Below are 13901 nucleotides of genomic sequence, written 5' to 3' on the forward strand. Positions count from 1 at the left end.
GGTTACCTTCCTCGGGGTGGCACTCTGGGATCCCGTTTGCGCCCATTATCAGGTTGCCATCCTCATCGTGCTGTTCCAGCGTCCCAGGGGGACAGGTGGGGACAGGGGTGGTGGGCGGGTGGTGGTCGTGCGGCGGGTGGTAGCCGTCGTGGGCCGTGTTGTGGTGGTGGTGGGCACAGTGGTAGTTGTGGTAGTGGGTTGTGGGGTCGTGGTAGGAGGGCGGGTGGTTGTTTTGATGACCTCCAAGCCCACCAGCGGCTTCCCGCCAAGACTCAAAATGGGCTTGTCCTGGGCACTGGCCAGGGGTTTGCCGTGTCGCCCCTGCCCGAAGAGTGGGAGGCCGTCAGGACTCACCACGGGGGTCCCACCTAGATCTGAAACAAAACCAACCAAGAGTTACATGACCAGGGGGAACAATCCAGAGGAAATGAAAAGCCCGACAGTGTCTTCCCAGAGCTTATGGACTGGAAGGCAAAGGAATAATTCAAAGGACATCACCTGAGGGGCAGCATCTGCTGCTTTCCGGAGGCTCCTGGGCCTTTCATACTGCCCGGGACTCTGTAGATCTGAGGATCGTTCCTCAGTATGCCCCCTCAGCCTGAGGAGGCTCAGTAGGGGAAGAGTTTGTCCTTTTCCTCCTTCCCACTCCCAAGGAGGAAAAGTGCCACTGAGGACCATGGTGGCAAACTTTCTCCATTAAGGGCTAGAGATAAACATCTTAAGTTTTGTAGGCTGCATGATCTCTGTTGCAGCTACTCAGCTGAACTCTCGGAGGGCAAAGATACTAGAACACAAACAGGGCATAGCACGAGATCTGAGTGATACAGAGAAGAGTGTCTTTATGCTCCAAGGCTCTGTGTAAGGACACACTGAAATGTGAATTTCATGTAATGAACGAACAAGTCACAACATATTCTTCTTTTTTTCTTTTTTCTTTTTCCTAATAATTTGAAAACATGCAAGCTATTCTGAATTCACAGACTTTACAAAAACAGGCAGTGGTCAGGGGTTGCCTGTGGGCGGCAGTTTTCAGACCCCTGCGCTAAATGGCCAGTGTCGGGAGAAAGGTAGAGGACCCCATTTCTGGAGGGTAGAGTCTGCAGGAAGAATAAGGAAAGCCTCATGGGAAATACTCAAGGGATCTTCTTCCTGTGTGGCCAAAAGTAAGCGGACCAGAGCAGCCATTAAAGACAAAGCCATTCCAGGAAACGGAAATCTTCCTACCGCTAATTTCATCCTGTGGCCAGTTCACCCCCACTTACCAACGATGGTGCGACCATCTCCGCCCAGTTTCACCCGAAGAGGATTTCCCTGTGAATCTTGAAGGTATCTCCCTTCCGCATTCAACACTAACCCACGGTCAAGATCCACGACCTAAACCCACGACACAGATTAAAGAATGTATAGGACGTTTCAAAATATATTCATCCAACTACATATGTATGAAGCTTTCACAGAAAGAAACCATAATGTGAGTTGGAAACATTTCTTTTCGTCAGTATAGTTTACAAGGTTTGAGGAAAAAAAGTGCTGAACAGTCATATTTCGTCTTACAATTGCTTACCCATAAATATGTAAATTGTTTTAAGTTTCTCAAATACACAAAAATGTTCAAAATACTTTTACCATTTAGTATATTATGTCTAGGGTAACTAGGAAACAACTAGGATCCATCAATGAGGGAAATGATTAAATCAATCATGGCCCATATGCAGCCAATAAAAGGGACATGGGGATTTTCTATATAGTGACCTACACTGATATGCATTCAGATTTCAAAACTGATTATTTTACAAAAACAAAAAAGATATGTATATTTTTGCATATAAGCTCAAAATTCAGAGAAAAAAAATCTGGAAGGACATACCCCAAACCATCAACAGCAGTGACCTTTGAGACCACAGTGTTAGGGGCGGGGGATGCTTATTTTCTTTTTTATCCATTTCTGAATTTTTAGAACTTTTTGCAATGAACATGTATTACTAGCATTTAAAAACATTACATTTCCATTTTACTGTTAATGTTAAAATTCAAATTTGATTATTAAATGAGACACCATTTTTAAAAAAATTATTGCCTAATACAGTATATCATATTCTAAGAAACTTTAAAATGAAGGAAAATATTATTATCTCTATTAAGAAACAAGCTCATGCTCTTTACTGGCTCTTCTCCATGGTGGTCCTGGAGTAGCAACCTCCCCGCATCCCCATCACCTGGCAACTTGTCAAATACACAAATCATGATCCTCCCTTGGGCTTGTATTTGACAAGCCTCCAGGGACCCTGAGCTGGCTAACATTGAGAATCACTGCTCTGCACAATCACGCCGCAGAGGAAGTCCCATAAACGGGCCACTTTGTTGGGTGCTGTTTTGGTAATAGAAATAAGAACGGTTTGTAAAAGTTCTACTTTTGAAATCCACCCCATACTGTTTCAATCCAAGATTGTCTGTAATGAAATTTTGCTTTAATTCTCATTCTTCCTATTTCAATGTTTGTTCCTTTAGGAAATGGTAAAATGCATCTTTAGCTCAACTATGATTGAAAATTTTATGAAGTCCTTTAATACTGTTTGCTTTCCTAAACCCTGCCATCATAAATGGAAAGTTTGGACTGGGAATTCCACCAGGAATTTTTTTTATTCTTTTAAAGAATGTTTTCAATGTCTCAACATTGTAAAGGATCCTATCCATTACCCACAAAACACAGAAATCCCCTAAACATTTATCTTAACCCCAGGCAGGGGTTTTCAAAAGTGACTTTGTTTAAACATACATAAAGTGTTAGTGCATGTTTTAAATTGTAATCAAACAACAATAGTTGAATTGTGATTCAAAAATTGATCTGATAAAAAATATCTATTTGATTTAGGGGTTTTCGTTTGTTTTTACCCTGCTTTCTTTTACAAAGAAACTTTTACAAAGTTGTATTTGAGACATCTTACAGACAATATGTCTAATATTTAATCAAACAATAATCTTAAAGTAATAAACAAAACAGGGGAATAGGGGGAAGTGAGCTCACTTGAGAGGCCATTCATCAGGCTGTGGCTGGGCCACATTTTTGTGTGTCTTTCCACCAGTCACGGCAAATGAAGGACTGGCTCAGGTCTCATCTATGAGCTGTAAGAGGAACTGGTGAGTTACTCAAGAAAACCAAAGATTTTTCTGAGCATTAAAAGAAATTGTATTCAAGCATCTTCACGTATAAGTGGTTAAAACTAGAAAAGAAAAAGGCCACTTGATTTATTGGTACAGTATTCATTTTTCTCTTCCCAATGGCATGAAAATAACTGGAATGCGTAAAGTTTACCCTACCCACTTTGTTCCTTGAGGGCCATTGATAATTCTTTGTCCATTCGGTTTCCCATTATTACCAGGAAGTACTTTCTCTTCTACTTTTGGTCTGCCATTATAACCTACACAGTGCAAAGATTAAAATTTTTTTTTAAAATAACAGAACTGGGTAAATTCAACATTCCTGAACCATTGGTTTCATACCATATGTTGTAGCACATCATTTCAAACAAACACTGAACAGAGTTTTAAACCGATAGCTTCTGTATATTAGATAACAGTAATCTTATACTGTGGCTTCTACATGATAAATAAGAAAGTCTACAAAAGTACAGTGAAGTCCCTGTGTTCTGACAATACTGGGGATGAAAATAAGAAAATGCCACTTAAGTAGCGTTGCCATATAAAGCTTAAGACCTTAAGCTTAAGAAGTTGGAGGGAAAAGGGTGGTTGGAAGGATGGGGAAAATTATCTCTGAAGTGTACTATGTGCTGTCCTGCTTTTCTCAGCATTTTAGACCAAGCAAAATTACTATTTCTGGCTGAATCAGGTGCCAATCAGCAGCAGCCAAGAATAAATGTGCAATGCTGACTCCAAGCTTGCTGAACCCTGTGGGCTGCTTGGGAAAGACTTGCTAAGAGAGCAAGCAAGAGGTGCAGCCCTGGACATTATGTGGCTCCTCTACAGCAGTCTACCTGAGGCTCAGGGGGGGAGTGCTCTGAGGTCCTGCCTCACCTGCTGGAGAAAGTGTGTAGGCTTTCTGACAACTATTTTCAGGTCAGAGACATATTTCTTTCACTCTTCCATTTACCCATCAATTACTGAACAAGTTCCTACTATGTACAGGGAATGATGAGCTTACATCTATTATCAGGGTTTTAGCTTTAATTAAAATAATCAGTCTTCATGTGAAATTGCCCTCGATGTGGTACATTGTTCCATCTTTGCATTAGGCTAAAATGACACTGCATCATATGGATTAATAAATACTAATATATTTATTATGAAACTTCATGAAAGTCTGATGAAGTTCCAATTACATGCAAGGAGAGTTCAGGATTAACTGAAATTTGAATGCAAATTTATGGTAAGTAATTTAGATCCTGCTCTGGGGTCCGCTTAGGCCCACTTAGGCTTCAAAGCTAGCTACATTTCAGCCTATGCTAGGGAAGTACAAGGCAAACATCTGTCTGATGCTTGTGTGTGACAATTATCTTTAACCCTCATTTTAAGGATGTTTTAGCCAACATTCACCAATGGCAACATCAGGGCACCTCATATGCTAGACATTTGAATTTGTCCCAGAGTATGGTTGGGAATTTTGTATGCAGAAGAGAAGAACAAGACAAGCCTACCTACATATCTAATTTGTTACTGCTGATTCCTTAAATACATGCTGGCAAGTGAACTGAAAAGAACATCAGGGTTGTGACATGTTTTCACAGATTAAGAGCATCTGCTAAGGCTGGGCGTGGTGACGCATGTCTGTAATCCCAGCAGCTTGGAAGGCTGAGACAGAAGGATCACAGGTTTAAAGCCAGCCTCAGCAAAAAGTGAGGCACTAAGTAACTCAGTGAGACCCTGTCTCTAAATAAAATATAAAATAGGGCTGGGATGTGGCTCAGTGGTAGAGTGACCCTAAGTTCAATCCCTGGTACCCCACACTCTCCCCGCAAAAAGAGCATCTGTTAAGGGATTCAATAAGTAGTATGGAATTGTAGAATAACAGAAAGCAGTGGAATTAGTGTCTGGGGCTATAACTGCATCTCAGACAGTATCATGGCAGGTCTGCCTCTAATCCCTGAGCCCTGGCTTCCTCATGTAAAGAAAGGGGGTAACAATGCAAAACCTAACAGACTTAAAGGGATGACATTACATTTGTACGTGCAAATCTCTAAACACAGTGCTTGCACATAGTAGAGGCTCAATACAATAAAGTAAATCATTCTCAGGAATAGCCAAGAAAACTACTGACTACCTTAAAAAGGAAAAAAAAAAAAAAAAAAGTTAAATGGCTGTTTTCAAAAACCAGTTACCTTGCACTTGAGGAGGTCTCGGAGGCTGGCGCGAGACAGGGGTGCGGAATCTGCGCTGCATACGCTGGCGCAAGGAGAGCATCGGGGTGGTGGAGGAGTAGCTGGGAGGAGCGCGAGTGGTGTACCGCGGCCAGGACTGGGTGCTCAGGACGGGACTCGGGGTGGCAGAGCCGCGAGGCGGTTGTCTGGTGGGGAGGTGTGCCACTCTGGGGGGACTTCCCAGAGGTGGGAGAGGAGGTCGCTTCCCAGGAGTGGCGTGCTCTTCCTGCGCAGAGCTCCCTCCTCGGGGAGCCAGCACCATGGCAGTCCTGTCCTTGGCAAGGCTCCCGTCCGCATATTTGCTGCCCCTGGGGGTAGAGGAATAAGGCCACTTTGGAACAGAGGGAGACAGGGGATCCTCCTTTCCTCCTTTTAAAAATCCCGCGTCCTCCTCTTCCGCGTCCTCCTCCTCCTCGGCGGACACTGACTGCTGAGACTTGGACTGCAAGGGCCACTTGGAAGGAGGCTCTTTCTTCCCGGGTGTGGCCTGGACCCCGGCCCTGCCAGGGGCCCGGGCGCGGGAGTGGGGGCCGCCTGGCCGGCTGGGTCGCAGAGTGAAGCCTGTGGGGCCACGCTGGGGATTGTCGTCACCTTTCCCTGTGGAAGACGCCACCTGACGGTGCTTGGACAGGGACGGGGTGGCATCCTTCGTGCGGGCAGTGTCGGGGGGGACCTGAACATCCGGGGCCTCGACTTCGGTGCTGTTGTCCTCGTAGCTGTTCTGGGAGTCCCCGTCCTGGCCCTGGGCAGCCGGGCGCAGCACCCCTCGGGAGCTCGCTGTGTAAGGGTCTGAGATGGAGTGGGCGCCGCCCTGCGATGTGGGGCGAGGACGCCCTGCATGGGCAAGGGCGAGCTTGGGCTGGGAAAGTGACCGGTCTGCGTCCTGGCTCTGGGGGCTGGGGGACTGGTGCCGGGGCGGGGAGACGGGTGGAGGGGGCTGCTTTTCGTAGGCGCGGTCAGGTGCCGTCCTTCTAGGAACACTGGACCCAGGATAGGGCTGCGACCTTGCTGCGGGAGGACGAGCAGGGGACAGTTGGCGGCCCGTGACCACTGGCTGCGTTTTGGGAGAATGACCATCGGCGTCCACGTCCGTGCTCTGTTGAACGTCCTGTGCCTTAGAGGACAGAGAGGAGGATTTGCCCTGAGGATGTGCATCTGTCGCAGATTTGAGGATTTCAGGGGTGAGCTCCTTCCGGTACAGGCTGGTTCCTCTCTGGGGGTCTCTTCTTAGAGAGTCCCAGCCTCGAGAGGTGGGCTGCCTGGAGGAGGGCACGTGATCATTGCCCACAGTGGCTGGAAGTGGCTTCTCATCCTCCCCCTCTCCATGGATATCTGAGCCAAGTCTAGAGTGGGAAGCTGGCTGGGAACGACCCCTGGAGGGGACTCGGGAAGCCATGGTGGACTGCGGGGAGGTAGAGGGCTGCAGCCGTGGTCCCCGGCTATTGGTCAGCCTGTTTGAAGACCTGCCATTGGAGGCAAAGGCCTTGTTCCGGAGCAAACTCAGGGGTCCAGAGGCAGGTCGGGCCCTCAAGCTTGGGGTGGTGGCCTCTGCCTGCCTCCCAGTGTTTTCTGTGGTCCGGTCACCATCTCCCCAGTCATCAGAAGTGTCCACTTCCTCAGAGACCTGTGTCCTGGAAGAGAGAGGAGAAGAGACCGAGGAAGACAGGGTAGACTGTGAGGATGCATGGTAATTGGTGGCAGGGGACTCCTGACCATTAACATCCTTCCCGCCCCTGGAGAGAGGGGGACCCGGGTGAGGTTGGGTGGGCAGTAGGCGAGATGAGCCTCTGTGGGGTGGGGAAAGTCTCGAGGGTGGGGCTGGAGCTCTGGAATCTTCCTCCATGGCCCCAGACTGGGGCGTCCTTCGTGCAGGGAAGACTGGTTTTGCACCGTTGTGTACTGGGCTTCTGTCCCTCAGGATGCTGGAGGCCCCCTGGCGGCTGGGGAACAGGGCCGGCCGAGCCGGGGCTGGGTTCTTAGAAGGCAGCTGCTGGGGTGAGGCAGCCTTGGGGTAGAGAGGGCCTTCAGCTTGCTTGTCCTCATCTTGGTCCACCGAGTCATTGTCAATAGAGCTGTCAGAGGGTCCCCCAGCAGGGTGGGGAGAGGGCCCCTGGGGGGCCTGGTGGTGGCCAGGATAGGACTCCGCAGAGGGGGTAGCTGCTGGGCGAGGATGGGTGGCCAATGAGGGGCCACGCTTATCTAAGCCTTCCTTCCGGGGCAGCAGTGGCATTCGGGCTCTGGCTGGAGTCCTGCCTGGAAGCCACTGGCCAGATCTACTTGGTGGCCTTAGGGCTCGCCTCTGGTCTTGGGTCTCTGAAGGCAACTTGGGTGGGTTTTCCAGGGAATCCAGCTCCTCCTCATCGGTGACCTCCGTGGACTGCCGATCTGACTCTTCAGTCTTCCAAGGGCGGAGCTGGGGTTTTCTGGGCGGCCCGCCATTGGCCAGTATTTTGTTCTTCAAGTCAAGGAGAGGGTCCTTGACATTTCTGCCTGGATCTTTGGGAGAAGGTGAGGAAGGCTCCGGTTTCTTGGGTTTCCAGTTATCGTTGGTGTTCTGCTGAACATCAGACTCACTAGTGCTGGCTGTAACAGATTTTAAAGAATTGATGTTATTTTTTTTTTTCAAAAAACTGTATGAAACAAAGGGAGTAACTAAGATGGTAGTATGCAGGTGATCCACATTGTGATCATAATTGGTCACCTCTAGTTCCTTAGGATACTGGAAACTTATTTTTCCAATTATAATATTCTTTTTTTTAAATCATATTTTGCTCTAAGTAACAGATGTGTCCTAGAAAATATATGAGAATTGCATCTATACATTAAATCATGTTATCTTACAACTTCTTATCTGCAGGAATTTTGAAATAAGTACTTTGAAATATAGTCAGTCCTCCATATTCATGAGTTCTGCATCTGCAGATTCAGTCAACTTTGATAAAAAATGTTTGGAGTAAAGTATATGGGTGGATGTGTCTATGTTATATGCAAATACTATGCTGTTTTATGTGAGGCACTTGAACATCTGCAGATTTTGGCATCCTTTGGCGGTGGGGGGGGGGTCCTGTAACTAATGCCCCCAAATTACTAAGGTATAGCTATAATTTATTGATCTTATAAATGCAAATTTTGATGTAGGATTTTCTTAAAATAACTTATTGTCCATATAGTACAAAAATATTATAGGTGTTCTTCACAAGCAAAAATATATATATAACCCAGATACAAAAGTTGAGTGATTTATACTCAGAATTATATGGGAATGTATGTGAGTAACTTGCAAGTGACTGGGGTGAGGAACAAATTTGCCATTTTTGAGGCATTACAAAGAGTTCCCTGTGCTTCCTCCTTCTTGCTTAAAATTCCTTTCACAATGGATACATTTATAATTCCAAAATAAAATTTAAAATGAAAAGACTCCCGAGGTAGGCAACATTCCCTACAATTGTCTTTGCACTGGGAGAAGGATCCACAGAGGAAGGGATGCTATAATGGGCAGGAAATTTATATTGCAGTGTGGTAGGCACTGAGAGATTCATCTATTTCACAGTTTGTCCTAGGATAACACTAATAATGGCTGCACACCATGAATCCTCATAGCACATAATGAAGGAGGGAGCTCTGGAATCTAGCCTGTATGTGGAGGAACAAAACAGAAAACATGTTCCCAAAGCAGTCCAGTCTATTTGGGGATCTTTATGAATTTGTTGGTTTTGATTAGATAACTGGACAACTGATTAGATAAACCGGACAACTGAAATCCTCCTGGGTGAAGCTACACTCCAAACTAATGGAATACAATCTGAAATTGCAAAATGCTCTGCAGGAGAGGCTAGCAATGAAAAATGTCACATTACACTTGCAAAAATGTTCTTTCCCAGTCAACATAAGCCTCAAGTTAAACCATGATGTAAAATTAATGGTATAATTCATACATTGATGATACTGTAATAATTATTAACATTAAAATAAATCAAAAGCATTTTAGTCTTTGGGAAAATTAATTTCCAAAAGAACCAGAAAGAAATTTTAGAAGTTGATATGCAAACCTGACCCCCTCCCCCTCAAAATAATCATCAACCATGCAGTTCTAAACCTAGAAGCATGATTCAAAGTAACACAAAACAAGTAGCAGAACAGAGAGAGAGAGAGAGAGAGCCGCGACACACGGTGCTTACTTGTTGGCATAGTGACAATGAAGGCTTTGGAGTGTGGCCCCGGGCCTCTCCTGTTTGCCGCCCGGATTTTGAACAGATAGCGTTCCCCAGGCTGCAGACCGTCCACCAGGGCAGAAGTAGTGTGTCCAGAGTAGGTGAGGGACTTTGCTCCAAATGGTTTGAGAGCCGGGGCGTATGAAAGAATGTATTCTGAAATGATTTGGCAGACGGTTGGAAGGAGGAAACTGAAAACAGTCCTGTGTCCAGCAGACAGACTGTATGGGCAGGATGAATTAGAACGTGCATTACTAAAAATTAACATGCTAGCAATGCACGCCAAGTCAATGGCGGGAGCAGAGGATGCAGCAGAAGGTGAACTCACACCCACTCAGCACCAAACAGCGCTACTCAGTTCATGAACTGGCCATGTGCTGTGTCAGACAAACCAGGAGGCCAGTCTTCAAAATATATATCAGAAATATTGACAGTGTTTTTAAAAAATATTTATTTACTAACTAGATATGATGGGTTGGCTTATCTTGAATAGAGAAACAAAACAAAACCAGGTGTCATCTGCTAGGAATTTTTTCTGTGTAATTGTTGACATCTTTCAGATTTTCAGTTTACCAACTTGTGGTACCTTTACTAGTATGTTAAGCCAGACAATTTCCATATTTAGAATATAATTCACTTTTAGAGGAATGATAAAAATTCTTATTCAATATATGCTGGTAGGATGTTTCACAGAATTTTAAACTGTGAAGAAAAGTTACTAAGTAATAGATTTATGTGATGTCTAATGTTTCCATCATTAATTAGCTACATGTATCAGGCCTGAACCTTGAAAGCCAAACTAAAAGATCTTTTCCCATGGAACAACTGTAACATATGAAGTCATATTTGAAAAAGCATAATTTTAACCTTTAACTGAAAAGTATTATGCTATTTTAATCTCATGGAACTTGGGATTCACAAAACTTTCCAAATTCATGTGAGTATGACTTAACTAAAAAAATTAATTTGAAGGACAGAAAACCTCAAGCAATTATCAGGAGCATGGGAGAGCCTTTCTTTTTCCTAAGCTCTAATCTCCAGAAAGTACATGAATTTTAAAACTTTCAACTAAGAATGCTTTCACAGCATTTGTCTGGAAAAAGAGCATTCTTTTCTCATTGAAAATAGCACACTAGTCATTTGCGGTGGTCAAAACTAAGAATCAAGAGGACTTACTGTCTATTAAATTTTGTAATTCAAAATTTTTTAATGGATTCAATGTGTCTGGAAAAAAAATATGTAACCATGCCAAAGCATATAGTCTCCTATTGTGATTTATGTTTCTTATGCAAATATAACTATGAATTTCAATCCATCACAACACCCTCGTGAAAACTAGGTAGAATTAAGATACATGGATTCTTTATCATAGAAAAACTCAGTGGCTGTTAATCTTTCCCGCAATATTTAGTTGATGACCAGGAGCTTCTTTCACTGAGAAGCTGTGAATATAAACTAGGACATGGGCAGCATGGTGATGATTCACAAGAGGACCAATACTTGTCCTTTTTAGAACTAAAAAAGTAGTCAGCCAAAAGCTGTTTGTATTCCGCTTCATAGGCCTTTTCAGCAGCTCCAGGGAACTAATATCTTGCTTGTCATAAAAACAAGGCCATAAAAACACAACTAAACATTTATTCTCTTTACTCTCTCTGATTTATTCCAGTGGGCAGAATGAGGAAGGATAGTATAATCTTTTAAAAAAAAAAAACTGGAACTTGATAGTGCATTGAGTATAGAAAACACCCTTCTGCATGGACCTCCCTTAACTTTACTGTCCCATAAAAAGACACCCTCCATGTCCTACAGGATTGTTATGATCAATCATTCTAAGAACTAGTTCCTATTTTCTACTAAATTCTCAAAAGAAATTGATGGTCGTTTCTGGATTTTTAAAACTTACACCAACTTTTCATAGTTTCTGGACATATTAGAAAGTTGGCTTCCAAACCTTAGTAGCAACAAAAAATATATATATTCTTTTCTTGAATAAAAATTTCATTCTCTCCCTGTGTGTGGTGCATTTGTATAGGCAACATCTGGAAAACCCCAATGTGGTTCTAAAGGTCTCCACACTTCTGCAAGTTTCTGGAATGCTTTTTACATTGAACCAGAAGACCTGTGTATTTCATTTCTCGAACCAAAAAAATGAAAAACAAGGAATTAATCCATTTTTCAGAATTTACTACTTAAATTTTTCAAATCCATTAAAATCTTTCACAGTCCTTTTAAAGGGTCTCCCAGTGACTCCTACATTCATAATCTTTCTGCACAATGAAAAGCTTGTAGCATGGGGGAAAAAAAATATGTTGTTAGGATGGGCAAAAGTCATGACGTCAGACACATGCAATGAAACGCATCCCTGCTGAGGGCAACACCGAAAAGCTGCTTCCAGGAAGAAGAGAAGAATAATCCCCTTCGTAGCTACTTGGATTGCAGAAAACAAAAATCCCGCCTGAAACATCTTTGCCCCTGGAGCTAGCACCTCTTGTACCCCTTGCGTTCCTATTTCTTTTTCAGTCACCAAAGCTGTGATCTGAGGCAGTGTCCATCAGTCAACACAACTTAGCGAGGGGGGGACGAGGTCCCTACCTTTCACTCTTCCCTCAGTCTCCGGCAGCGCATCCCAGGAGACGGTGACAACCGTAGGTTTGCCATTCACAGGCCACACATTCAGGTTTTCAGGAGCAGTGGTCGGAGCTACAAGGAATCAGACATTTTACGATGCGAACGGATATCCTAAAAGTCAAGGGCACACAGTCCCTGGGTACACACTGCTTAACAAAGAGTTCCCGTGTGTGAGTCGGGGACACAAGAGAGAGATGTCGACACATGCTCTTTGTGGAGTAGAGCGACTTACGTCACTTCTACCCACAGTGAATTTAGACTTATCTAAGAAGTGCTTTCAGGAATTCAGAATTCTCGCATGGCTCAATATTGAAATATACAAAAAAGATTAAAATCCAGTTCCAACTTCTTTTAATACAACTTTTAGGACAACATTGAAAAGAAATGTACCATAGCCTTGGATACACAGCAAAATCCACCCCTGGATTCAAATACAGGCTCAGCCCCAGTAATAAAGAATGTCTCCGCCTACATCAAGAACCAGGCAGCACCTTGGGCATCCTCACACATGACGGTGACGATGGCTGCCAGACACTGGCACTTCATGTGCTCCAGGTGTCAGGACAACATGCCAGCAGAAAAGGACAGCAGAGGACAAAACATGGGTGTAAGGAACAGCCCCTTAACTTCTGGGACTTTCTCTTTTTTAGATTCTTTTTTTACTCAAACCCTAACACTAATCCGAACTTCTTTGCATTTATAAGTAGAAATACTACTAAGATTTAGGGTTAATATGACTGTAAAAAAGAATGCCCATGCTGGTCTTTGTCACCACTGTCTAAATCTTATTTTAGGAGCTATTCCCAAATAGAAAATCGAAGGCTGTTTCAAATACAGACCAGATTCCGGTGTTCTTTGGAAGACAGATGTACTCCATTTGCCATCTCTTTCACCCTGGGAGATACGGACTGCAAATTCATACACGGTATCTGGGATCAGGCTCTCGATCAGCACGCGCCTGTTGGCGATCTGCTTGTAATCCCACCTGGCCGATTCCCCCTTCTCTCGATAGCGCACGGTGTACTGTCTATGAGAAAACGCAATGCACCAGTGCAGCCAGCTGACCAGAGTCTCTGCAGCTCAACACTAGAGTCCTTGCTTTTTTTCCTTCCCCATAAGTAATAACTTTTGGAGGTAACTAGGGAAATCAAAGAAGAGAAAAATCTGAATTTTTGACTGTTATTAGCTCAAAGAATCCACTTAAGTTCCAAGCAAAGGTGTCTAAAATAGACCAGGAAAGATGGAGCATGGTGCTCAAAAGAGCAAGCAGAGATCAGAAAGGGAAGGGATGGGAGGGGGCAGATTTTATGAGGCAACCACCTTATCAGGTGTGTGTTAGTGTGTATATGTGTGTGTGCACACGCACACACACGCTGAACAGAGGGACAACACTGAGGACCAGAACCAGCCCAAGTATTCCAGCTCTCCAGAAAAGACAGACTAAAAAGACTCATTTCATGAGACAACAGGCATGTTTCCTATATATCCAGGAGGAGAGAGAACATGTGGCTTTGAGTAGACTTATTACCATGAAATGGGGCAAAAATGTGTAACAAATAGAGCAAGACAGAGGAGCTTGTACTCTGGTGTGTGTTCCAGGGAGAGAATCGTAGTGTGAGTGAACCTGGAAGTGCTCAAAACCCAAACAGCACACATCCTCAGCACTCTGAGAGTGGCCTGCACTGCTTAC

The 13901-nt window shown here is 44.3% G+C and overlaps 1 protein-coding gene and 1 long non-coding RNA gene across 2 annotated transcripts in view; one reads left to right on the forward strand and one right to left on the reverse strand.

Moving 5' to 3' along the window:
* Fndc1 (fibronectin type III domain containing 1) overlaps positions 1-13901 on the reverse strand; it is an 86294-nt gene that overhangs the window by 25698 nt on the left and 46695 nt on the right. The window contains 8 exon segments of the mRNA XM_015498628.2: positions 7-117; positions 120-374; positions 1263-1374; positions 3319-3419; positions 5334-7955; positions 9551-9739; positions 12176-12283; positions 13051-13238. Coding sequence (XP_015354114.1) covers positions 7-117; positions 120-374; positions 1263-1374; positions 3319-3419; positions 5334-7955; positions 9551-9739; positions 12176-12283; positions 13051-13238 — 3686 coding nt within the window.
* LOC125617620 overlaps positions 1-13901 on the forward strand; it is a 31606-nt gene that overhangs the window by 2044 nt on the left and 15661 nt on the right. Inside the window, exon 2 of the long non-coding RNA XR_007348698.1 lies at positions 12168-12342. This is a non-coding gene — a long non-coding RNA (uncharacterized LOC125617620). The remainder of the gene's footprint in view (positions 1-12167; positions 12343-13901) is intronic.

Source organism: Marmota marmota, unplaced genomic scaffold (assembly GCF_001458135.2).
Source record: "Marmota marmota marmota unplaced genomic scaffold, marMar, whole genome shotgun sequence".
Lineage (NCBI taxonomy): Eukaryota > Metazoa > Chordata > Mammalia > Rodentia > Sciuridae > Marmota > Marmota marmota.